Here is a 24388-nt window from a genome sequence, read left to right as displayed (position 1 = left end):
ATCGAATATATACAAATATACCTAAGTGGGGTATAAAATAAAAGAGCATGACGTTTACATTACAAAACTGTTATCCCACGCAAGGAAATGTGGAGGGAGGGGTGCAAGTGGGGATGTTGCCCAGCAAAGCGGGTAGTTCACAGCTAGTAATAGTATAAAACAAAGTCGCTTCCCACTGTCTGTCCCTATGTTCCTATGTATGATATATGCATAATATAGATACTTTGATAATTTTGGAGGTGAATGTGATGTCGAGAAAATTGTGGAGATGAATTGCCAAAAATGCCTTCTTAGTGGACACTTACGTCGTTTAAAGGAACGTGTATACAAAATGCTTCTAAACCCAGCGGTTTCAATTGTGTTAATCGATCAATCAGTTTCTTCTTTTATATTTATAGATTTGAGCCAACCTGTACATAATACAAAAAATATACTTAATTTAATAGCAATTAATTTTTTTTTGAACATAAAATTAAGACAAACAAAAAAACTAGGATATTACAAAAATGAAAAAATTAATAATTATAACCATATTTAAAACAAAACTAGTAAAACCAATATAAATTAGTTTTAACACATATTAAATAATAAACGATACAATATATTAATTTTAAATTGAAATAATATTAATTCGGTGGTTACTACTCTCGTTATAATAGATTCCAGTTACAACGAACCGAACTATAAAGCATAACATTACGAACAAAACGAATTGAACAACGATATATATTTATAAAGATGATGATGATTGATGATGAATAATCCAAGAATATATAAAAGTATTGAGAAATCATTTGAAAACTTCAGTGAGTAAAAAAGAACTTTATCTGTTGCTTTCACTTAAGCAGCTCAGTGTATCAAGTCTAGTTTTTAGTTTGTATATGTATATAACACTTCAATATTATTTATTATTGATGAACCGGCGACGCTTATAGTGCGTCGTTCATACCCACTACATTATAGGAAAAACATTTTTTTATATTATATATGTTTTATATTCTTCAGTATATTGTGTTGTGTAGAATAGTTGAAAACTTATCACATATTTGCACCACCCTTTAATCAAATAAAATTTGTTTTTATTTTTGGGAAACATTAATAGTGCTTGAACGAAAACTTATTAACAATATATGCTACCCTTACAACAATTAAATAGTGAATAGTCTAAATATTAATTACAATTGTTATAAATAAAAATAAAGTGTTTTTAAAATGATTACTTTGTGAAAATTTTTATAATATTTACAATTTAAAAAAAAGTGTTTTAATAAATTTAAAAAGATAATTTTTATTTGCGATAAAAAAAATTAATTAACATGATTTAAAACAATTAATAATCAATTTGATTAAATTTATTTTTTAAAAAAATTAAAGAAAAATGGATCAAACACGTCGTTTTACAGTTGAAAAAGTGAAAAGTGCTGATGGTATACAAATGCATACATTACATGTTGATGATAATGCATATGATTTACAATATAATTCGTTGCCATTAACTGATCGTGTTGGTTCATTAAATAATGATGAGACCAATGATAATGGTGATGTATTATCATCGATTAAAGTGTCATCAACAATTTGTTTACCGGATTTTGCAAATCGTAGACGTCGATCGTTAGCACAAATGACGCGTGAAGCGTTGCCTCGTTTAGATTTTTATCGTAATTCAAGGCGAGCATTACGGCGTCCATCGTTAGGTGAATTACATGGTGAAGAAATCCAAAATAAGGTAACTAATCTAAATAGTTGCTTTTAGATCAGAACTGAAAAATTTTCAATCATATGTAGGGTGTGATTTAAAGAACAGGAGCAAATTTTAAAAACTAATAGTATTCATCAAAGTCATATCTAGTCGCAGAAACAAAACACTAGAAACGATCAAAGCTCGAAAAATTTGTAAGTCGGATTTGAATGCGGTTTTCGGTATTCGATTCGTAAGAGCGACAGAAAATTTTATGGCCTAAGATTTGTAAGAAATTAAAAATATCCAATTGCATAAATAATTGCAAATTAGCCGTAAATATACTTACTAAATTCACAATTCGCTTAATAGTGATGAAAATGATTCCAAACTTGTTACCCGAGGGTTTTTGGGGTCGTTGAACACGAATGTCGCAAATTAGTCTCCGAGGTATCTGTTGCTCAGGGTAAACAGGGAATATCATTCACTATGGGCACTATGTACCTCGAATACCGAGGGACCTCAAAAAACCCCGGGTAACGAGTTTGGTATCATTTTCATCACTATTATCCGATTATCATATGCATATTATTTATGCAAATTAGATATTTTTAATTTCTTATTAATCATGACTGTCTTTAAACATTTATGCATATAATATCTTCCTATATATATATATATATAGGTTTAAATTAGAGTTTAAATAATGAGGGTTAAAAATGTTTTCTTAAAATGATCTAATTAATCCTTTTTCACAAATGCAAATATTTAGCAGTACACTTCCAAAATAACTCCAAAAATGAAACGAATTAATTTGTTAATGTCGCTGTAATTTCATAGAATACAGTCACTTTATAAATAATAGCGGTTTTTCCATATATCATAGCAGTTATACATACTGAACCCATAAATTAATACACAGTATTTTTTTATTTATAAGGGTCCCAATATTCCTTCAAACAGGAACTTGGGACCTCAGCGCCAAATTCACTTCCCGTATTGGCATCATATCCTTTGTAAATGGAATCTCTATTGATTGTAGAAAGGCAATAAATATTAAAAAATACCTAATATTTATTAATTTTTTGTTATCATATAAAGAGACCTTGTATAATATTGTAATATCTTGTAAAAATCCAGCAGTTCACTTTTTTTTAAATATTTTGTACAATTTCATTAATTTTTTTAAAATTTTTTGTGCAATTTCATTAGTTTGAATAGGTGTCAGAATTATCTATATGATTAGTTTTACTGATTTTTCCCCACCGCATATTAAAGGAATTAAAAAGGATAAAAAATCTTCTCCCTTTTGAGAAATATTAATTAAGATCCCTTTTGAGAAATATTAATTTATTCTAAGAATTTGAATTTCGAACAAATCAAAAGAAATTGGCATGCCAATATAGCAACACTTTAATAAAGAAACTAAATTGAATTTTTTAATTTAGTAGGTCTTTTGGGACACACTTCTTTGTTTTAAAGTTTTTTCTGTCTTATCCAGTCAGGCTACTTGATCTCTGAAATGTTTATAACTCAATTTTTGGAACCACAAATCACGTCCTATTTTTGAATGTGTACCTAAACTCTAAAAACATGCAAAAATAAAATGAAATTCGTCTTATAAACCTTCCCACTTAAAATACCTGCACTGATTCTAAATTCTTAATACCTACTCAAATTTTGGTTGATTTTGACCCAGAGCCAAAAAAGGTTACTAACGCTAGTATCTATATGGTCTGTATATATAAGTAAAAATGTTTATAATTATCAATAACTAAAATAAACATTTTAATGTTATTTTATTCAATCAAATAAAATATTAAAGAACGTTTATATTGTTTGTTAAAAATAACTATTAAAAATCAATTTAAATTTTTTTACTTCAGTACTTCTTAGAAGAGGAATCCTTATAAGTCACTCATACAATAATTATAACATCTGGTTGATTCTCTTCAGCAACACTGCATCACTATGGATTTCTATATCTCGTTTATAGAACCCGAATTTTTTACTTAGGTAATTTACTATTTGGGTTCATCATATTTTCATCGTTAGTTACTAAAAAGCTCTGGAAAGTTTTCCAAGCAAGCGGATATATACTTGGAACGCTCTTATCAAGCCTCTGGTAGGGTTAAATCAATTCTGTTTCGTTCAAAATCCACCTCATTTGCAGTAAAAAATGTTCTATTTCGTTCAATTGTTAGCTCTACTCTATTATATGCACCTGACTTGTAGTACTCAATATACACTGACAAAATTTAAGAATATCAAACTCGATTTTGGAGAAATCGCCTGAAATTCGAATATTACAAATTATCAGTAAAAATTTTTGAGAAAATGTTAAGTTGGTGGTGACATTTGCTCAAGCTACCTAATTCGAGGTACCCCAAATTGTGCTACGAACGTTTATGCCGAATGGAGAAAAACAGGTACAACTTAAAAGATTTCAACTGGGCCTCTCAACTGAAAGAGAAACTCTTTAAAGTCATCTTTCAAGATCTTTGGAAAACTGATAACGTTCAATCCATTTTAACCCAAAAGGATATTATTTAAAATACATATCGTTTAATACTCCACAAAAAAGACATTGAATTGATTGTACAGTAAAAATAATTTTAACTATCTTGAGAATAGCAGTTCATCTGTCAATTGAATTCAAAAAAAAAATTCACTCAGCTATGACTAAGTTCTAAGAAAAACATAATTTTTTTTATAAATTTGGGCTATTTCTAATTTTAGAAAAGATGAAAATTTGGAACACTTCATGTTAGAATCTTCAGCATACGCAATGCTTCGGGAACGATATATAAATTCAGTGCACACAGTAAAAGGCCTTCCTAACATCGAGTACATAGAATCCGTTTGGAAAATCAAAAGTACCTTCCTGTTCATTTTGAATGCCTTAAAAATCCGTTCATCTATTTTAAACGAGTAAAAGCCCACTACTTTTAATTATACTCTTTTCTATATCAATTTGAAATTTGGATATGTTATTCATATTCTACCTGCCCTGGTTACTTTTATTTTTCGAAAATCCTGTTAATTTTCCCAATTTCCATTGTTCACATTCATGTACAGTGGAATAAGAAAAAGTACCTGGGTATAAACAATAAACATTGGGAAAAATTAACAAGATTTTCGAAAAATAAAAGTAACCAGGGTAGGTAGAATATGAATACTTATAACATATCAAAATTTCAAAACGATAGAGTACAGGGTACGCTTTTCTTTATAAATTTTTTTTCCACCAATGAAATAATTTTAAAGTTTGATTTCACACCATATAGAATGTGTATTTTTAAAAAAATAAAATGGCTTAAGAAATAGTAAAAGATAAAGAGCATGAGATAATAAAAGCCGGAATTTTTCGCACTAAAACATTAAATTAGAAGATACTAATAGATTAAGATATTTAAACTCATTAATAAATTAGCTCATAAATTATAATAACTTCGAATTAACTTTGAAATCCTTCCAATAAAATGATTTAATTTACAGCACAATAAAAAATTTGTTATTATTTTCGTAAAAACTATTTTGTTCATTTGTATCCTATCTGGATTAAATATATGTGAAAATGCTAATTAGTAATTACCTTCTTTTTAAGCCATCATATAAATAAATATATAGGGTATTAGGCTTTCTAAAATTTATTGTTTATAAAGGTCCCACATTAGTTGATCACACCATTTAAATTTTATTTGCTCTTTAGAAATTTAAAAAAAAAAAAAAATTAATAGAAAAAACTACAGACCATTGTGGAGAATGACTTTCAGAGATCTGGCTACTAACTGTCTGATTAAGTAAATTCTGATTAAGTCTGATTAAGAAGTAAATTATTATTATAATTTTAAATTACGATACTTTCAATTAATTCTTACAATCAGTTTTTCAATCGAGAAGCTATAAAGGCATACGCTATTTGTGCGGCAAATTTTCAGAATTGATTTAGACTTAATCCAACTATATATAAAAAAAATCAAGCCTTTTATCCAAAATAAATTTATACAAAAATCCTGGCGCTCGTACATCCTTAATTAAAAACGATAATGATCGATTTCATAAGAACTATCATTAATTTACGGTAACTTATTTTCTGAATGATTTATAATTTTTAAACTTTAAAAAAAAAATTTAATATAACTTCTTAACATGTTTAAGAATAATTTCCTAAATTTTAATGGTTTTTTGTAGCACCTCAAAGACCGTAATAAGTACATAATATTATTAGCATGATTAAATTATGTATGTATAAATGATAAATAAGAGACTTTAGATGCATTCACTTGAATTGTAAGTTGCAATCCTCGAGGAAATTAATTTTGGAAATCGAAGATTGGCGTTGGAACTATAAAGTACGATTTCGGGATCACTATTTTCTTCTACTCGTGCTATTCAATAATTTCTAAAAACGTGTTTTAGTGCTAATGAATTTATATAAGGGTTTTTTTTGTTAGAAGCTTGTTCAAATATAAAACCTTGAAATATATTGTATATTAATTAGCATATAAATATTTTGATTTCAAATTAAATTTTTTTCACTTAAAATTTATGGAAAAATATTATTAAATGCATACAACGTTTTATATTATCTATTTCGTTTTTTAACACTATTAAAAAAATGTAGGGTAGAGTGGGGTAATAATGGACACTTAAGAAAAACCTTTAAAAAAAGGAAAACGTGAAATTGCCATACAAACGCAAGTTTAATTTATAATAATTTTTAAGTTCGGTTTATTTACACCTTAAACAATTAATTATTAGATCTTGAAAATTAAAAATTTAAGTTAAAAAGCCTTTTTAGAAATGTGAAAGCTTTTATTTCACTAGAAGGTACTAAATAATTGGTTCCCTTGAGTCACTCATACATGACTGCTAGTAAAAACTTGAGACACTTCAGTTTTTATTTTTTGTCCATATTTTAAACCTTTTGCCTGAGTATCTGAAAAAAAATTTTATTTTTTAATGTAATAACAACTTTTAGTACCTAAAAAAGTATTATTATAACACGCAATTATTAGGTTCGCACACTTATCAAGGCATACCGATGGCAATTTAATAATTTAGTAAGTTTGTCTAGTTTTTCTGATCAAGGTCTTCAGGATTGACGATTAATTAAAAAATCTTTGATGGTGGAAGCGCAGATAACATGCCATACTATTAATAAATAATACTTCTAAGAAATTAAGAACTAAAACGAAGTTCTTCATTTATAGGTTTTTATTACAGGGAGCGCTAATTTTTGGAACTAAATACGGGAGGAAAATTTCTTGATCCCCTTCAGAGGCCAATCGTGAAGCTTCGATCCATATATTTAATTCATGATCTACAATAAACATATTTAATCCACTCTACCTTAGATAAACAATAGAGTCATTAAATTTTAATGATTAAATGTATTCAGTACTTTTTGAATGAATGAATGCACGTGTAACGTGATATATCATTAGGTACATATCAAAATTAATAGCCATAAATAATTTTAAAAACGGCTAAAAAGTATCTTATTGTTTATAAAATGTAAAAGAATATATAATTTTTAAAATGAGAAAAAAAATTGTTATATTATTTTTGTAATAATCACACTTTTTGAACGAGCTGTATTAAAATATCAATTTTACAAACATTTATATAGAAAAATTTCCAAAAATAAAACTGAATATTTTAGACAACTATAAATATTTAAGAAAATAATAAATATCTCGGTAATCGTTTATGGATTGCAAAACTTTCTAGACATAACGAGGTATTAGTGAAGTGCATAAGCCGCCAAAAACTGCCGTTAGTAGAAAAGTTAGAAAACAGCACCGATTTTACTGAAACATTTTGTAACGTGTTTATCGGACCTCAAGATACATTCAACCAACTTAACCTAGTCATAGAGAGACATGGGGTCAAAGTGCATCTAGCAGGTAATTTTGGATCACATTACACGGATTCTGTACGTATCCCGAAAATCGTGCCATTTTTTGCCGGCAATTCCACTTATTGGCACCAAAACGGCAATCTTAGTATTTAGCATCCAAACTATGCTCTAAGGGGTATTTTTGGTCTCTCAAATTTGGTCTCTCCCGTTTGCTGAATATTCATAAGTTGGTTGAACATTTTTTGGGGTTCTATAAACACGTTACAAAAAGTTTAATTAAAATCAGTGCTGTTTACCAACTTTTGCATGCATCCCGGCTTATTAAGTGTGTTACATGTTTATATATCTTAATCTATTGAAACAATTGAAAATAATTAAAATATATCAATTCAATTCTTTAGTGATCTAATCAAATCAGACAGAATACAATGAAGGTCAATAAACACTTCATAAAATGTTTATTTAGAGCATTCAATTCTAAGAGTAACATTTTTTTATCAGTTTACAAGTATTTTTACCATATTACCGTCAAAGTTACCTTCGAAAATGGATTTTCGAATTTTAAAATTGTAATTTTTTTAAATTGTATAAAATGGATTTTTACCATGTTTACTAGGTCTCACTGTCTCAAAAAAAAAAAACAAAAAAAAACACTTAGCCGACATTTTTATGTCACGGGGAGAGGGAATTAAATGGTTTTTAATGAGCTAAAAACTTTCTAGGAAAAAACTTTCGGTACACGAGGTTATAAATGTTAAAAATTATGTTGATCGTCATGGATCGGAAATTGATTATTGTGTTACCAAAATATCGAAAAAATATTTTAGGCCTTTCTACTTTTCTCTTAAAAACAATGAACAATTTTTGTCTTCAAAATTAAAATTCGAGCAAAAATTATTATACCTATCATTTTTCCGGAAAATTAAACAATTGGTTAACTATAGTTAAGGTTAATGCTACAGTAACTCAAATAATACCTATACTTACTTAATCAAGTTCAAACTGGATACAAAATTGTTTTTAAATATCCCTTAATAATCTTATATCTCTTTTTTTATAATTTTGGTAACAGATAATTATTTTTAATTAGCAACTGCAATAAATGGTCGATAGTAAATCATTAGTTTTAACAATAAATATTTTTTATTTTATTGCATGGATACAGACAGCATGGATACAATTCTTTTGAGAATTGCGAACAATTATTTTTTTTAAGTATTGATAAACTTCTTGTAAACTAAATCTCAATTTCAAGAATGCGCGTAGAAGGTAGCTAAATGTTTTTTGTTTCTTTTTATTTAAGGTTGCTTTTTAATAACTAGGTCAGTAGCGAATACAGAGATTTATACATTATTTACATGATTGGCTAAAAATGAGTTAATAAATTTGAAAAGGTCTGGAAAATTTTCGGGTTAATTAAGAATTTCTTTGGCTTCTGTGGGTAGTCCATTTTTATTTCTTTCATGTTCATACCTTGGCATCCTGAAAGTATATTAGTCACCGACATTATAGAGTTTCAGTGTAGGCACAAGTTTGTGTATGTTTTTGTTATTAGATGGATATGGCTCATGTTCGTATGTCCAATTCGCAGTCTAATGAGAGTACAATATTCTTGCCGGTTAAGGGTTGGTAACTTATCTAAGATAGTGTCGCGTATTACATGGAGCTTAGTCGTAGGTGGAAGTTGTAGCCATTTTTGGTTGCAGTGTAGAATTATTACATGATGGATGTGTTTCTCAGCTTCACAATGTGTCATCATTAGCCGCTTGGTCAACTAATTCGTTGCCTTGTATTCCATGGTGTGCTGGGATCCATGCTATTACAACACTGGAACCTTTTTCTGTGATTTGATCAATGAGTTGCTTTGCTGTATGTACGAATAGATGAGTACTATTGTGATTTTTAATGGCTTTCAGCGCAGAGTTCGAATCGGAATAGATAACGTTCTTGGGTTTTTAGTTTTTATTTGCGATATTTTTTAATCTATGGATTATAGCTGAGATTTCACAGTGAAGATGAAGCACTATATGTTTTGTTTTCATAAAATTAAAACCACACCTCCCCCCCCCTGCCTTATAAGAGCATCAATAGATTTTTTAAACTCCCCCCCATCAAATGCTTACGTAATTAATTAATGGTCTCAAAGTCTGAAAATATGATGTATTTTTAACGAAACAAAAAGTGTTGGGTTTTAATTTTTGCAGAGTGTATTTAAATTGAAGGCATATGGGTACGGTAATCAATAATGTAATTTAATAATTACATATTATTCAGCAATATTACTTGATTTAAAATTCTTATTTAGAATCAATACAAAAAAACTTAATTAAATACACAATTGTGGTGCACTTAAATGTTGCACATGTACCCACTGTCTTAACCGTAATATGAAATATTCAAAAACTAGTTAACAAAAATTTTATATAAACCAGAAAAAACCGGAAAAGACTCAATATTTTATGATCAAAATACCACATAACGCACACACACACACACACACATACCATATAAATACCATATAAATTATAATTAATATTTAGGTATATAGATTTTTATTTATTTTTTTAGTACAGTAATATTGGTATGAAAGTTCGATCACCTGTAAATGCATTTAGACGTCGCGTCGCGTCGGGCCGAACGTACATAGTTTTATTTACCAAAGGAAAGAAACAGCAATTTTTAATCCAAAATTTGATATTAAAGCTATTTTAGGCTCAAAAAATAGATTTTGGGCTGATATTCGGTTAATTCGGAAACAATTATACGAAAAAACAATTTTGGGTGAAACTTTTCAGTCCGATTTTGCACAAACTGTACGGTTACCAGTTATGGAGTAGAGTTAGCTTTTCATTGAGGTTGAAAACCTAGGTCAAGTTTAATGTCTGCGCAAGATGTGCACCTATACACCCAAAAAGGGGTTTTCTACACAAAATTTATGTCATTTGTTGTACTATTGCCTACATCTTTAATAAATGACAATTATTTTTTATAATATGGATTTGCTAAACATGCATCTCTGTTTTGAGCCCAACGATTATGAAAAAGACAAACTTCAAGCATTTAGCTCTTGTGATTGCATACTAAAATCTCTTAAAAGAGATGAAACAAATTACAGTGATTTGCTAAATTTGATAGAGTAAAAAAATTAATGTTATTTAGTAGTCGTAGCTAATATAAGAAAGTATGTGCTAGGAATAAGAAGTCAAGAGATTGTTGTCATTCAAAGCTGCAATTTAAGGCGAAAACGGCTTGCTTTTCAATTTTTGCTTGTCAAGCTTGCGGCTTCTTTCAATCTAGACATATTTACTGCATTATTTATGGATCAAAGTTTCAAAAACAAATTCACACATCTCAAAAATCCGGTTTATCAAGAATATCTTCTTCGTGATAAGTTTTTGATAATAAAAATGAAATTTAAAAATTTAATAAAAAATTGAATTCAAATTAGAATTGAATTGAATTTGAATTAGTTCAATTTCACTTCAGAGAAACGGTTTTTTCCGATTTTTATTTCTTAAAACAATGGATTACAATTTTTTTCAAGGTATTTTTAGCCTTAAATATAACATAAAATAAATTAACAACCTTATCACATAAATCACCCACTTTCTTGTTTTCATAAAAATAAATGTAATCCTTAACCTTTAGTAGCGTATTATTCAAATAATTACTTAAGGTCATTACTTAGGTACTGACCTTTATTAACCCCCGACTAACAAAAAGTGGTGTTGTTTAACATGCCTGTGTATCTGTGTGTCTGTCTGTGGCATCGTAGCTCCAAAACAAATAAACCTATCGACAGAATTTTTAAAATTTTTTGTTACTCATGACATCTTAAAATGAGGATGTTAGCTGCCAATGTTAAATATTTTTACGAGTTTTGATACAAGGTTCTCTCATGGCCCATGGTTATTTTATTCAAATAAAATTATTCATTTTTATTAAGATAGTTCGGCTGTTTGAGCAAGTACCTACGGTGAATTTTCATTTTTTTTGCGGTACATGGTAGTTCAAAGTCCTTTGATCACAATAAACATAGTTTTGGGGCTTTTTGTAGACCAAAATTTTGAACTATTTTTAACACAGTGCACAGTAAAATTAATCGGTGATTAAGCTTCAAAAAATTTTTCAACATGAAGAAAATTATCACATATTCTGTTATCAAAAAAAACTTTACCTTAAAAATTTTATTACATTAACGTCATACAAATTGCCTAGTTGACGATATTTTTAGAGCATAAGATGTGTGCCTTTGAAACTAACATTTTTCGTTTGAAGCATTTTCCTTGATTTTTATTTAGCGAGTTTCAAGCATATTTCATCTTTTAAAAAAAACAGCCCTGTATATCCCAAAGTGAACACAAAGTAGAACAATTATTCAAGCAAATTTTTCCTATATTAATTAACAATTTTTATTTTTGATAGGATAATATTCAGGACAGTGAACACAAGCATGGACCTGACTCCAGTAGTAATACCCACGGCATTAAATTGGGATGGATACAAGGAGTGCTTATACCATGTTTACTCAATATTTGGGGTGTTATGTTATTTTTACGGCTCTCATGGATTGTTGCACAAGCTGGAATCGGTAAGCGGAAATTTTATCCATGTATTCTTTGAGTGAACGTCTAGCTATAAAAAAATTCTGAATCTCTATCCTTAATCTGTTGTATTTAATTGATTTTCTCTTGCAATTTTCAGGACATACATTCATTATTATTGGAATATCAGCCATTGTTTGTGTAGTGACTACTTTATCACTCTCAGCTATCTGCACAAATGGTGAAGTAAAAGGAGGTAAAATTTATTTAATATTCTTATATGTTTCTCGTAAGTGTAAGTGGTTGGGTCATGATCCATTATTCATTAAAGCCCCAATTTTCTTTTTTTCCAAACTTACCGTTATCAGTCTTTCAAAAGGCAGATAAAAGGATTTTTAAAGCTTTGCTTCAGTTTGGACTCTAAGTCTATAATTCTAACTTCTGAGAGACTTATAACGGTATTTATTGTATTTTAGGTGGTATATATTTCATCATATCACGATCCCTCGGACCCGAATTTGGTGCATCTGTGGGTATTGTATTTGCATTTGCTAATGCCGTTGCTGCCAGTATGAATACAATTGGTTTTTGTGATTCTTTAAACGATTTGCTACGTTCTCATGGATTACAAATTATCGATGGTGATGTAAATGATGTACGTTTAGTTGGAACGATCACATTAATTATAATGGTAATGATTTGTGCAATTGGTATGGAATGGGAATCAAAAGCACAAAATATTTTAGTGGCAATTATTGTTGCAGCAATATTTGATTTTATTATTGGGTCTATAATTGGCCCACTAAGTGATGAACAAAAAGCCAATGGTTTTATGGGATTTAATGGTAAATTATGTTTTTATCTAATTTTTCTTCTTCACGTAGCCAATTAGGATCCATACGGACTCCACAAAAGTTTTTTTTATGTTTTGATTATTTAAACCTAAATTTCGAGGTAAGAAATTTTAAAAAGTCCCACAAATAAAAGTTATTCGAACTTAGAACAAACGATTTTAAGAACCTCCAATAACTTTATAACTTTCGTTTATACGACTTTTTGATTTCGATTTTGTTTGCTATTCGGGTTAGGGGGGTGGTCTAAAAATCTATTAAAAGCTTTGGTGGGACTATTAGTCTTAATCGGAGCCCTAAGGAAATCTCCCTGTAATAAATACATTATATTAACAAACAAGAAAGGGTAGTTACTGATACAGAAAAAACTATTATCGTTTATAAATCATTTTCGTAATCACTTAAAAATTGTAATTTTTATTTTCAGCAACTGTCCTGAAGATGAATTGGGAACCTGATTATCGTAAACATGAGCGTGTTACATATGATTTTTTTTCAGTATTTGCCATATTTTTCCCATCTGTAACTGGTATTCAAGCTGGCGCTAATATTTCTGGAGATTTAAAGGTACAATTTTTATTAATTCTAAAAAGTTTACTACTCACTATTCGATGCTCTTTGTAACGCAAGAATTGGTTACGCGTACTCAGCAATTTCTAATTTTGGCTTCTTTGCACATGCAAAAATTTCTTGCTTCAATATGATACCTAAATAGCTTTCAGTTAATTTTTTTAATAAAATTTTGAGAAATATTCTAAACAAAAATTAGTAAATGGAAACAGTCTTAGAAAATTAGTAAATTCATTAAATTATCTTTCGAAACAATTCATTAAATTATCTTTCGAAGAGTATAATTGAAATCAAAATTAAGTACATAAAGTCATAGGAAATCTTATTGTATGAACGATGTACAAATAACAAAAATTGAAGTTCTTTCATAAATAATAATATGTTTATTTTAGGATCCAGCAAGATCAATTCCAAAAGGCACTATGCTAGCATTAATAATATCAATGATTTCGTATGCAGTATTCGTAATATTTGCTGGGGCAGCGGCTTTAAGAGATGCCAGTGGATCAGTTGATGATTTATATTTGGGAAATATTAGTGCATGTGCTCCAAATTGTGAATCTGGGCTGCACAATAGTTATCAGGTATGTATTAGGTTGTTTCAAAAGTTTTGTCCGTTATTTCTACTATAAACTGTAATATCTCAGGGAATATTCATTCAATTTAATCGAAATAAGTACCATTTGAATCAGTGCACTTGTGCCAACGTAACACTAGTCAATTAATTCTTTCGGCATAAAAATTGAGTGCTCAAGATTCAATGAAGTAGACGAAGGAAGTTTTTGTCTGGTTTTGATTGGCGAAGGTTCTACCGGTGAGAAAGTTATCGAAGTGCTTGAAATATGGTAGCCGATTAGCGAGAAGTATTGGAAGTATGATAGATGAGGCAGAACTTCGACACTAAATCCGTTTAATTTTCAGACCGTGATTTGTGAAATATTCAGGCGAGACAAAACGTTTGAATCAACCTTATATTTAACGAAACTTAAATTGGAAATTCAAGACAATGATTGTCTAAATTTGTTTCAGATGATGACTTTAATGTCTAGTTGGGGGCCCTTAATTTACGCAGGATGTTTTGCAGCAACATTAAGCACAGCATTAACAAACTTAGTTTCAGTACCCAGATTAATTCAAGCGTTGGGTATAGATCGAATATATCCTGGTCTTATCTTTTTTTCTAAAGGTTATGGTAAAAATGGTGAACCTTATCGTGGATATGTTCTAACATTTTTTGTATCTTTCATTTTTATCTTAATAGGTAAATAAATATATAATTATTTTCAAAATAAAATTATTAAATAATATCTTAAAATAAATAGCACCAAAATAATATCGTAAGCTATGTAAAATTAGCGTACTATGCTTGGAAAACGCGAATTTAGGATTTAGCTGTAGACACTTCGCGGCTTCACTTAAGTTTATAAAAAATATCCTATTATTTAAGTTATGCGTTAAATGCGTAATTATTTTCCGGGCAATTAATTTCTTATCTCTAAAACAATTTTGTTGTTTAACCAATTAACTCTAATCACTTCTTATCGTAAGCTATGTAAAATTAGCATACCATGTTTGAAAAATTCAAATTTAGAATTTAGCCTTAGAAACTTTGCCGCTTACGTTTATAAAAAATATACTCTATATTTAATCTTTTGGTATTTAAGTTATGCGTTACATTTTCGTTAAATAAGTCATTACATTTTCGAGCAATTAATTTCTTATCTCTAAAACAATGTTGTTTTTTAACTTAGTAACTCTAATCACTTCTTTTCACATTCCTCATGCATTTCCGTTGTTATTTTCATTATTATTTTTCCCCTTTTTATAGTTATTTTCGAGTTATACACTTTTTCTTTCGTTAAAAATACACAATATTTGCCGACATGAAAGATTGTTATCCTTCACACATTTGGGCTGATTCTACCAACGCTCATTTTACGTATAAGAAGTAAAGACCCGCAACTTCAATATACTCATAACTCGAAGTTTTGTCCTGGCCATTGGAATTGAATTTTTCAAGACCAATTAAAAAAGGAAAAAAGGTTCAATATTTTCCCTGGCGCTATGAATCGATTTTGATTTTTTTATTTGAAAGGTACTTTAATAGAGAGTGAGGAATTTACAAAATTTAACCTCCGACAAATGCGGTTTTTTTTATACAAACGCACATATCGATCAAACTTATAACACCTCTCTTTTTTCGTCGGGGGTTAATTTAAAAAAAAAGTTCAACACCTACAAATAGTATTGTGTATTTTTAGCGAAATAAAAAGTAACGAAAATTATGAAAAAATTGCATGAGATTTATATGAATATTAAATATTCTGCCTATATAAAAAAATTCGTAGCGTACGAGCTGCGTTAGCTAAGCGAATTCCCTCAGATATTAAAAAAAAAATTTATTTTTCCTAAAATCGAATATAATTGACTTTTTTATTTTTCAAGAAAATTTTATACTTTGCCCAAATGAGATTATTTTGCCTAACTACGATATAAGATTTAGCCCTTAAAAGTCGTCCTTCCAAGTTTAGTTTATTTAATCGTAGTCTCATATTTGAACAGGGGCAGCATAATCTGTATTGTACGCGGGAGCTCAAACATCTAGTTGCGAGCCTGTTTGTTCTTATCATTCATAATTCCCTTTTAAAACAAAATCCTTTTCCCAAATTGTGTAGTCACGTTGTTGTTGTTATAGAATACAAATTATTAGAAAATCAATTACACTTTTTATTTTATTTTTCAGCTAATTTGAATATAATTGCCCCATTAATATCAAATTTCTATTTGGCATCGTATGCTTTAATAAACTTTTGCACATTCCACGCAGCTTTAATCAAGCCTTTAGGTTGGAGGCCCACTTTTAAGGTACTTACTTACTAACATTCCATAATTAGAACTATTTTTAACTATGTATTTTAATTATGTTTTTTAGTATTACAATATGTGGATAAGTTTAGCTGGATTCGTTATGTGTGTTATTATAATGTTCTTGATTGATTGGATATCATCATTAATAACTTTTATTGTTATTTTTGCTTTATATTTAATTGTTATCTATCGAAAACCAGGTATGTATTAATGTTTATTTGCCCTGTCAACTCCAAACGGGGCAATTGATCGAACTGATTATCTGCAAAAATATAGTCGGGCGAACTAAAAGTGGCATGAACTAATTTTTATCCCTGGAAAATATCACTCTCGTTTGGAAAATTTTCTTAATGCTTTTTAAAGCTCACTGTTCAAAAAATTAAACTTTTCAAATTTTTTTTATATTTATAATTAAATAATAAGACAAAAACAAAAATTTAAAAAAAGAAAAGAAGAAAAAATGCCTTAGATTATTTTATGTAAATTAAGGAAGAGTTGATTTCTTTTATTGGCCGAGACATTCTTTATTTTTAATACCTACCTTAAAATGGATAATTTTTAAATGCAAATCTTTCTAGAGTGCTTTAAACCCAAAAAAATATTTTAGAAGAATTTAAAGCTTTAAGTGATTTTATAAAAGTGCTATTTTTTATTATTTTTCAACGTAAAACTTTAGTCACAAAATTTATTAAATTATTAAGAAATTCCCAGCAAAACCAAAAATTTTTAGAATCCTGAATAATTGTTTTAAAAATTCAGAGATACATTTTGATAAACACTATTTTAAAAAAAATTTAGTAAATAAAATATACCTAATAAAGCACTTTGAAGTAGCTACACTAAAAAAGCAATTTGTAATTATTACAAATTATTTTAAAAAAAATTAGAATTGTAAAATTTCCAACTACTTTTTTGGCTAACTTACTAAAAAATACTTTAATCAATTTTTTTAACTTAACTTAAATAGATGTTAACTGGGGATCATCAACTCAAGCACAAGTTTACAAAACAGCACTTACAACTGCCCAAAGATTAACCAATATAAACGAACATGTTAAGAACTATCGACCACAAATATTGGTTTTATGTGGAAAACCATCGTCTCGTCCACCACTTATTGATTTTGCTAATTTAATTACAAAAAATAATTCACTTTTAATATGCGGAGATATTGTATCGGTAAGTGCACCTTGTATTCATGACCATTCGAATTAATAATTAGTTTAGAAATAAGAGCAAAAACCTGTCGGGCAGAAACGATTTCAAAATAAAATGTGTTCCTTAGATCCATTCCAGAGGCGTGACTCTGATCACAAATCCGGGGTTTAAATTTAACAATACCATATTCGAGTACGGAATTTGTGCCAAAAAACTTTTTTATGCGAACTCACGTTTTTATGCGAAAATTGAAATATAACTATTTTACTGTGATAATTTATCCCAGGGATTTTTTGGTCACTGATCACGATTTCGGGGTCTAAAGTCAACAATGCCCTACTCCTGCAGTGAGAAAAATTGGGAAATATTTACCATACTGGGGTGTGATATTGGAATTTAGACCCCGGATTCGTGATCTGAAACTAAAAAAAAACCCAAAACCGGAGGCAAAATAATCATTTTATAGACTGTTTCTTTTAAGGAGGTTGAACCTCGCTAAATTTTCAAATTAAGGCGGAGTGGTAATGAAGGTCTAAGAAATACGTACAGATGGAGATGTGCGGAACATTTTACAGTATTTTCCGGCTTATTAATCTATCTCTTATAGTTTCGGAAAAAATTATACAAAACTAACTAAACTAAAATTAATGCGTACGCCAAATGCAAAGCTTAAAAGTTCACAAAAGGTTTTTTTAAACTTTTCCCCCAGAAATGAGAAAAAGCTAAAATTTCTTTTTTTTAAATTAATATTTGGTCTCTCTTATTACAGTACCGATTGTCACATCGTATGCGATCAGCTCGTTTACGTGCTGGTTATGAATGGCTACGCATACGAAAAATAAAAGCATTTTATAATATTGTTGATGGACTTAGTTTAGAGATAGGAGCCAAAGCTTTTCAACAAGTAGCAGGTGTTGGTAAACTGAGTCCGAATGTTTTAATGATGGGATATAAATGCAATTGGGGCACTTGTAATACCGAAGAACTATTATCCTACTTCAATGTTTTACAGTAAGTATTTTTAGGAAATTCCATTTTAAGTAGAGGTTCTGCTCGAGAATTCTCGAGTTTATTTTTAGTTGAGACGGAAAAAAAAACTCAATACTTGAGAAATCTATTCCGTGCGCTAGATCAGACTCAAGCTCTAATTCAACCAAAGTTTCTGGCATCGCAAACCAAGATAATGGAGAGGACCTCAAAGGCTATTCAGACAGCTGAAACTACAGACAAAACCAATCTCACTTACACAACTAGAAAAATGAACAATTTCAGTGATTTGAGTCTACTGAGCATCGAACCTACTCTTGTAAAAATTTACAAAACTGTAATGACTATTGAGCCAACATCGACGGATAATAAGATATTGTAGCTGTATTTTCCATAGACTAACAACCATAATTTTAAAGATTTCAAGCATTGGTACTCGAACTCAGTACATTCATGGTGTTTAAACAATTAACTCTATTAGTTATAATTATAATTTCTCTTGTTTAATTCTCAATTTGCTTTATTTTATTATTTTTTTTTTTTTTAGTAACGCATTTGACAATCGATTAGCAGTAGCAATATTACGATTAAATTCTGGATTAGATGTTGGTCGTTTAACGGATGATGATGATTTATATTCAGGTCAAAGCAGCAACGATCTAACAATTATGGGTTCACAAACGATAAATAAAGCCAATGGAATATTAATAAGTAAACATTCAAGTATGATGCATGCAGATTCTAATCTTAATATTTCACATATTGGTATCACAGACAACAATCTTTGTGATAGTGCAAAAATTGGTAAGTGTAGGTATACCGTATACCTAAAGCTATTAATTATTATAATAATTAATAGCTTTTAGCTCACTCTCTCACATTACCCTTCCACTCCAAACTTGTCAGATGTAGTCAGTTAAAAATCTTAAATTTGACCTTAATAAATATGTTGTTTAAGCATTATTTTAACCACATAATTCCGTTAAAACCCTCAACAAGGTTTGAGGATCAAAACCCCTTCCGTTGAAAGTCTCTCTACATAAATTTGAATTAATAATATAGTCCTGTAAATGCACCCATTTATGAGACATATTTCCAATAGCTAGTCAGATATCCATGCATATTTGAAGTTCGGTATATTCTTTGACTTTGAGTAGGGTAATTTAAAAAAAGCCTGGATCTTTGCGAGGCTATCGAACTTACTGATGCTGCGAAACCCCATGTTGATTGAAAGAAGAGGAAAGGCCGGAGAATAATGCACAAAAATTGCAAAACCCTGAGCGATATCTGCGACGAATACGACATAGAATTGCAGAAGCCAAGGTTCGCGGCATAACAGACACAACGCTCGAATGTTTGATATATTCTATACAGTTTGATTCAGTTGAGATTATAGTTCGATTTTTTAATCATCATCAATATTTTATCAAATTTTGCTTGTCTCTTTCTCAACACAATAAAAATTTTGATGAAGACTCTTGCGCTCGACTTTTTGAACTAGACTATTCAATTTTGTACGATAATTCCCATGACTTCTGGGTTAACGAATTTCAATTTCTCAACTTGCATCGTTTCAAAACATTCTTTCTATCGACAATGTCTGAAGATCAGCTAAACAGTTTTTTAGAAAAGTTTTGGAAGTTTTTTTCTGTAACTCGCAGAATTACCTTTTTTATTTAAAACATGGCTCTAACTACTGCTATACAACCATTAAAACTTATTGAAAAATATTGACTGAATACACAATTTGACCTAATAAAATGTGCTCTTACTCGAAAAAAGAGTTTCTTGTTTTTATTGACTTAAGTGATAAACAGTTAACGTTTCTAAAGAAGTTTCACTTCAAAAAAAATTATAAATTGTATTTTCAAATTAAAATGTTTAAACTTATTTTTTTAGGAACCATAAGATCTATGAAAAATAGTAACAACAATACCGCACATCTTAAAACTAAATCTAAAGCAGCCGTCGAAAAAATTTTAAGCAACAATGATGGCATACCAAAATCCGTATTAGATCATTCATCAGTTTTTCAAAAAAAGCAAGGCAAAGGTAAAATTGATGTTTGGTGGTTATACGATGATGGAGGTCTTACAATGCTTCTACCTTATATTGTTTCCACGCGACAAGATTGGGCAGAATGTGAATTAAGAGTGTTTGCGTTAGCAAATCGAAATCAAGAATTGGAAGTTGAAGAACGCAAGTAATATAATAATTTTTTCATAGTTCTCTTCAATTGATTTTAACTGTTAGAACGCCTTATGTTTTAGTATGGCTAATTTATTATCGAAATTTCGAATTGATTATTCGAGTTTACAAATGGTATCAGATATAATGGAAAAACCGAAAAAAGAAACAATTGAATTATTTGATTCGTTAATTGGTAAATTTCGTGAAACTTCAGAAAACACTGGAAATGGTCAGTACATTATTTTTAAAATACTATAAACAAGTTAAATATACAAAATTTAAAAAACACTCGACAAATTTTTTGGGTACGGAACCCTAAACTCGCACTTGAAACATATCTAAGATTACTCTCCATTAAATTACCTTTTTCCTTAAAGTCTTCTCCAAACTGAACCGTACCTTCTCAACTCGGATACTCAACTCTCTGATATTTAGAGAGTATGAGTTATGCTAGGAGTCTGTTTTTTTAATACATTTTCTAAGGCCCATAAGTCTTCTCCCCGGTCCCCATCACTTAATTGAGATTTCCAGGACCTTTTTTACTTAAAATTATCTGAGCAACAAAATCCAATAGGTCTCGGCAACGCTCAAGTTACTACACATTTAGCATCTTGGGCTCCCCTATTATTATATTAGTCCTTTTATATAAAATGTTTAATATTAATACTAGTTGATACTCGTGACTTGTTATGAATTTGAATGCCTTACTGTAATCATACTGTCATTAAATACAGCTTAAAACAAGTAAAAACAAACAATTGACTGAGTTAATTGTTGAAATACCATGTATAGACAGTTTTGATGACGCAATCGTTTGTTTTTTGACGTCACGTAAATAAAGAAAGGTTTCCACTCTTAAATAGCCACCACACACATAACTGATATTCCCATATTAATACATACTACAAAATTTTCACCTAATTAGCGCCCTCGTGGGTAAACAGTGATGTTTACAAGAAAATGTTTCAAACAAAAGTTGTTTTTTTTTTATAAGGAACATTTTTTACATTTAAACATTGTTTCTATCTCTAACGGTTTAGAAGATGGGTCCTATAGACCAAGACCCAATTGACCTATGTTGCTCATTTACGAACTCGACCTCACTTTTTACGTCTTAAGCACACTATAAAAATTTCAACTTGATATCTCTTTTCTTTTTTTAGTAATTGTGATGACAGACGGACAGACGAAAGACGACAGACAGACAGACATACGGAAATGGACTAATTAGGTGATTCTATGAACACCTAAACCAAATTTTTTTTTGTACCATCAATATTTTTAAGCGTTACAAACTTGGGACTAAACTTAATATACTATGTATATTTCATATACATGGTATAATGACCACTAAACATTTTTTAAATTTCGTTTTCATTGATATAAAAATTGATTTCAGAATGCTGTGTATCATACGTTGAAGAGTGTACTTTACAAGAAAAGACAAATCGACAGTTGCGATTACGTGAATTACTCCTTGAAAATTCGCATGATGCTACATTAGTCGTCATGTAAGTGTGCTTAATATTTACATAAGTTAAAAAACATTTCAATATAACTAATTGATATTTATAGGTCGCTACCAATGCCACGGAAAGGAACAGTTTCTGCCCCGTTGTATATGGCATGGTTGGAAGTTTTAACGAAAGATATGCCTCCATTTTTATTAGTGAGAGGGAACCAATCATCTGTACTCACGTTTTATTCGTAAATACGGTTGTAAATATATTATTGTTATACCGTTCATGTGTAGATTACTTACACAAAAGCACGTTAAAGTGCAAATTTGTACTCTTATCTCGCACATTAATTACAGATAATCTATAGAATATCTCGTTAATATATTGATTACCGGCCAAGCGCACGTTACTGTGCAAAATTCTTATAATTGCTTATTTTAAATAATTGTAAAAAAAAAAACGGATATCTGTTCGTCAAGCTAGACACATAATCAGCACACTCCTACCCCAAAATGACTTAAAAACCCGCAAAATGAGGATTGTTGATAGGGCTGTTGCTGTTATCTCTAGACCGATGTGTGGGATTCAATTTATACAGCATTAACGACATCATGCGAGAAACTCAACTAACCTATATCTGATTTCCAGTAAGAAATACACTTATCGATCCATACGAATGGAATTTAGGTATTTGCCATTTTCAACTACCCACCCAGAAAAATATTCCAGAGTCACTCAATATAGTAAGTGTCTTTTAGGGATAAGTCGCATCAAATGACATCAAACGCTGGCGCTAAGTGATATCAAACTAAAAAGAAGCTATATTCGTTTACCGTAGTGTCATAGATGGCAACTAAACGTGTTGATGGCGACGTATGTATAAATTATTTTAAATAAAGATTTTATTCCATTAACACGATAAACACAGGCGTTCGATGGTGATAATCAATGGTCTTGTTCAATTCAAAAATCTCTTTTCTGTCAGCACTCGTAATATATTTGTAATTTTTCTTTCTGTAAGAAAATGTAAGGGGGAGCTAAATCTAGGGATGGCCAACTTAAATAGACCCAAGCGATCTACGATTTGTCGCAAATTCTATCAAGAACCTTTTTTTTCGCTAGCCCGCCCCTGACATAGAGAGACATTGCTTTCATAAAAAAACATGAACGCGCTTTTCATTGTCCTTGATAAACTCAATCAGAAGCCTCGTTAGTGGCCGTTTATGATATATTATTAAACAAATGTGACTAAAGCGATTGACGCTTTCCGTCGCTTGACGCAACAATGGGGCTGCATCAGAAAATATACCACTTGCATGGAGAAACAGTGTGTTATGTGGTTCTTTTTATACAGTATTATAGTCAAAATAGTCAAATTAAAAAAGCGTGAGCTGTCACTTGGTTTTTCTTGAATTTTCTATTAAAAATACACTGTTGAATTTTTTAAATGAGCTTAAATTACTACTACAATAAGATGAGAAAGAAATAGTACATCCAGCTGTTCATCTAATTTGTCAACATATATACTCACCATCAAAAACATTCAAATATTTGCGTAATTTCAAATATCTTTAGCTTCCAGTAAAATGGTCTTAATGGGATCATCTACAACTCAGTCAAATGCTTTTAGTGTTTAGTTTTTATATACGAGGCCGAAATTTCCGCTTTGTGTCGGAAGAATGAGAAAAGCTTATGCGACAATGTGCGTAAAAACATATTCGACATCAAATTCATAAAGTTTCGAATGAATATATTAGATTTCTTGCAAAATAATTGTTGCACCCCGTGTTCATTTTCAAGAAAAATTATAAGATATCCTTTTCTCATTTCTCCAACACCTAACACAAAGCGATGGAAAATAATAAGATTTTCGTCTTCGTATTCGAAAAAGTACAGACTTCAAGTATTTTCGAATGTTTTTTCTTATGTGTGTCAACAGTTCAACACTTATAGATCGTTAAACACAAACGTTTATTAAAATTTACCTACAAAAAAAGTAAAAAATCTCAAATTGCAGACGGGTTTCAATCGAATCGTCGTCTATATTTCTATAACACGATATTCGAAGTTACTCTGCGAAAGATATTTTACATCTTTTGATATTTTATTACAAATTATTCAATAGTATAGTTTTACTATTAATTCAAAACACAAACCAATTGTTATGCTCACCCGATAGTTATTCTAGTTAAATTTTAAATATATGATATATT

The 24388-nt window shown here is 29.7% G+C and overlaps 1 protein-coding gene across 2 annotated transcripts; it reads left to right on the top strand.

The window, feature by feature from the left end:
• The first annotated feature begins 1383 nt into the window (after positions 1–1383).
• LOC123298561 (bumetanide-sensitive sodium-(potassium)-chloride cotransporter) lies at positions 1384–24346 on the top strand. Of its 2 annotated transcripts, XM_044880601.1 has the most exons (16): positions 1384–1729; positions 11973–12138; positions 12252–12347; positions 12568–12936; positions 13370–13509; positions 13905–14096; positions 14542–14773; positions 16256–16377; positions 16445–16580; positions 17348–17559; positions 18308–18549; positions 19073–19329; positions 20425–20728; positions 20796–20944; positions 22115–22226; positions 22291–24346. In XM_044880601.1, exons 1-16 carry the CDS (start codon positions 1436–1438, stop codon positions 22424–22426), a joined length of 3159 nt encoding a protein of 1052 aa, XP_044736536.1. In that variant the 5' UTR covers positions 1384–1435; the 3' UTR covers positions 22427–24346. The 2 variants fall into 2 exon arrangements, 1 of the variants encoding a protein (XP_044736536.1); XR_006535278.1 differs by lacking the exon at positions 22291–24346 and having other exon boundaries at positions 20779–20944; positions 22115–22215.
• Positions 24347–24388: the final 42 nt, after the last annotated feature.

The sequence above is a fragment of the Chrysoperla carnea genome, chromosome 4 (genome assembly GCF_905475395.1).
Source record: "Chrysoperla carnea chromosome 4, inChrCarn1.1, whole genome shotgun sequence".
Classification (NCBI taxonomy): Eukaryota; Metazoa; Arthropoda; class Insecta; order Neuroptera; family Chrysopidae; genus Chrysoperla; species Chrysoperla carnea.
This window is presented reverse-complemented; position numbering and strand designations above follow the sequence as displayed.

Bases quoted from the DNA above. Each gene is read 5' to 3' on its own strand.
- LOC123298561 (XM_044880601.1), top strand. From the start codon at position 1,436: ATGCATACATTACATGTTGATGATAATGCATATGATTTACAATATAAT. The intron at 16,581-17,347 runs GTATGTATTAAT...TAACTTAAATAG, and splicing joins TGTTATCTATCGAAAACCAG to ATGTTAACTGGGGATCATCA. The intron at 18,550-19,072 runs GTAAGTATTTTT...TTTTTTTTTTAG, and splicing joins TCCTACTTCAATGTTTTACA to TAACGCATTTGACAATCGAT.